This window comes from Triticum dicoccoides, unplaced genomic scaffold, assembly GCF_002162155.2.
Source record: "Triticum dicoccoides isolate Atlit2015 ecotype Zavitan unplaced genomic scaffold, WEW_v2.0 scaffold199988, whole genome shotgun sequence".
Classification (NCBI taxonomy): domain Eukaryota; kingdom Viridiplantae; phylum Streptophyta; class Magnoliopsida; order Poales; family Poaceae; genus Triticum; species Triticum dicoccoides.
Genome location: NW_021233874.1, coordinates 1 through 1,532, shown reverse-complemented (window position 1 = coordinate 1,532; position 1,532 = coordinate 1). Strand labels below are relative to the sequence as shown.

The following is a 1,532-nucleotide window of genomic DNA, read 5'->3' as shown; positions in this document are numbered from 1 at the left end:
AGATGAACTTGTTCTCTTCACTGACGCCATTGGAAGGTAACTATATGCAGCGGTGCACTTCTCATAATTCAAGTAATATTCTTTTCCTAGAGTTAACATATATATGACACGTTAGTTTCACATTAAATGAAGCTTAATAAATAATTTCAGATGGGAAGAAAGTCCTTGTGAAATGCTCCCTGAATACATGCAAGCACTCTATTCCGTCGTGTACAACACGTCCGCTGAGGTGGCTGAAAATGTGTTTAAACAACATGGTTGCGACGGAGCCGGATCCCCTGACGTACGGCCACCTGACGTTGGGCCACTGACGCGTGGGTCCGGGTCCACACGTCAGCGAGTGCGCCGTACGTCAGAGGAGCTGCGTCCGGTTGCGACACCCGTTATGTTCTTGAGAAAGCTGTAAGCTCATATACACAATCAACTTCCTAATATGAGATAGATTAATCCACAAGGAACCATAATAATTTCTACTTGATTTTGCAGTGGCGAGACATGGCGGAGTCTTTCCTGGTGGAGGCAAAGTGGCAGCATGGAAACCACAGACCAACACTCCATGAGTATCTGGACAATGGATCAATTTCATCTTCTGCGCCACTGCTCCTGCAACATGCATTTCCCCTGCTCCGCATGGAAGAAAAGCTCACCTCAATGTCTATTGCTAAAGTTGGAGGCTACCCAAAATTAGTTCAGTCTGCATCGTTAGTTCTTCGCCTCTGCAACGACTCTGCAACCCACTCTGTAAGGACAATCAATCCAACTTTTTTTGTCCCTTGATGTTTCATCACCAAAATTTTAATCTTATGTGAGGTGTCTTATGATATTTATTTCCATGTGTATTTTGTCAAAATATGTATAACAGGCTGAGCTGGAGCGAGGGGATGCACCATCATCAATAGCTATTCACATGTCCGAGAACAGCTCCAGTGAGCAAGAGTCCCGTGAAGCCATGGAAGATCTTACCATGGAAGCCTGGAAGTCAATTAATGAAGATGCATTCAAACATTGCCGATTTTCTAGATCTTTCGCCAAGACTTGCGTGAATTTGGCTCGAATCTCACATTGTGTTTACCAAGGCTGCGATGGTTTTGGTGCGCCGGATGGTCAGAACAAAAGGCAAATTAAAGAGTTGTTCTTGGACTCTATCATGAGTGAGAAACATTAAACGGTGGGAGACACATATCTTAGAAAGATGCTATATAGGCTTAATTATCTGTAGGTATTGATTCTGATTCTGTGTTATACTACTAAAACTCTAGAACCAACACTAGCTGGTTGATTAAATGGCACCATTTGGTGGTCTTGATTTACAGTGCTTAGTGCTCCGTAACAAGATGTGACAAGTTGTTAGAAATTTTCAGGATTCATAAAGTACCTTCACACTTATTTTAACCTTGCTTCAAAAAGAAAGTACTGTGACTACCGAGCCATTCAAGAACACAAAATGCCTGAGCGACAACCAGAATTAAAATGTTTTCATAGTTGAGTCCCAGATCAAGGATAACAAACACCATTTCATCCAGAGACATCTC

The 1,532-nt window shown here is 42.5% G+C and overlaps 1 protein-coding gene across 1 annotated transcript; it reads left to right on the top strand.

The window, feature by feature from the left end:
* Position 1: 1 nt before the first annotated feature.
* LOC119345029 (tricyclene synthase TPS4, chloroplastic-like) lies at positions 2-1,392 on the top strand. The gene is made up of 4 exons (XM_037615271.1): positions 2-36; positions 151-402; positions 487-741; positions 863-1,392. Exons 3-4 carry the CDS (start codon positions 496-498, stop codon positions 1,163-1,165), a joined length of 549 nt encoding a protein of 182 aa, XP_037471168.1. The 5' UTR covers positions 2-36; positions 151-402; positions 487-495; the 3' UTR covers positions 1,166-1,392.
* The last annotated feature ends 140 nt before the right edge of the window (positions 1,393-1,532 follow it).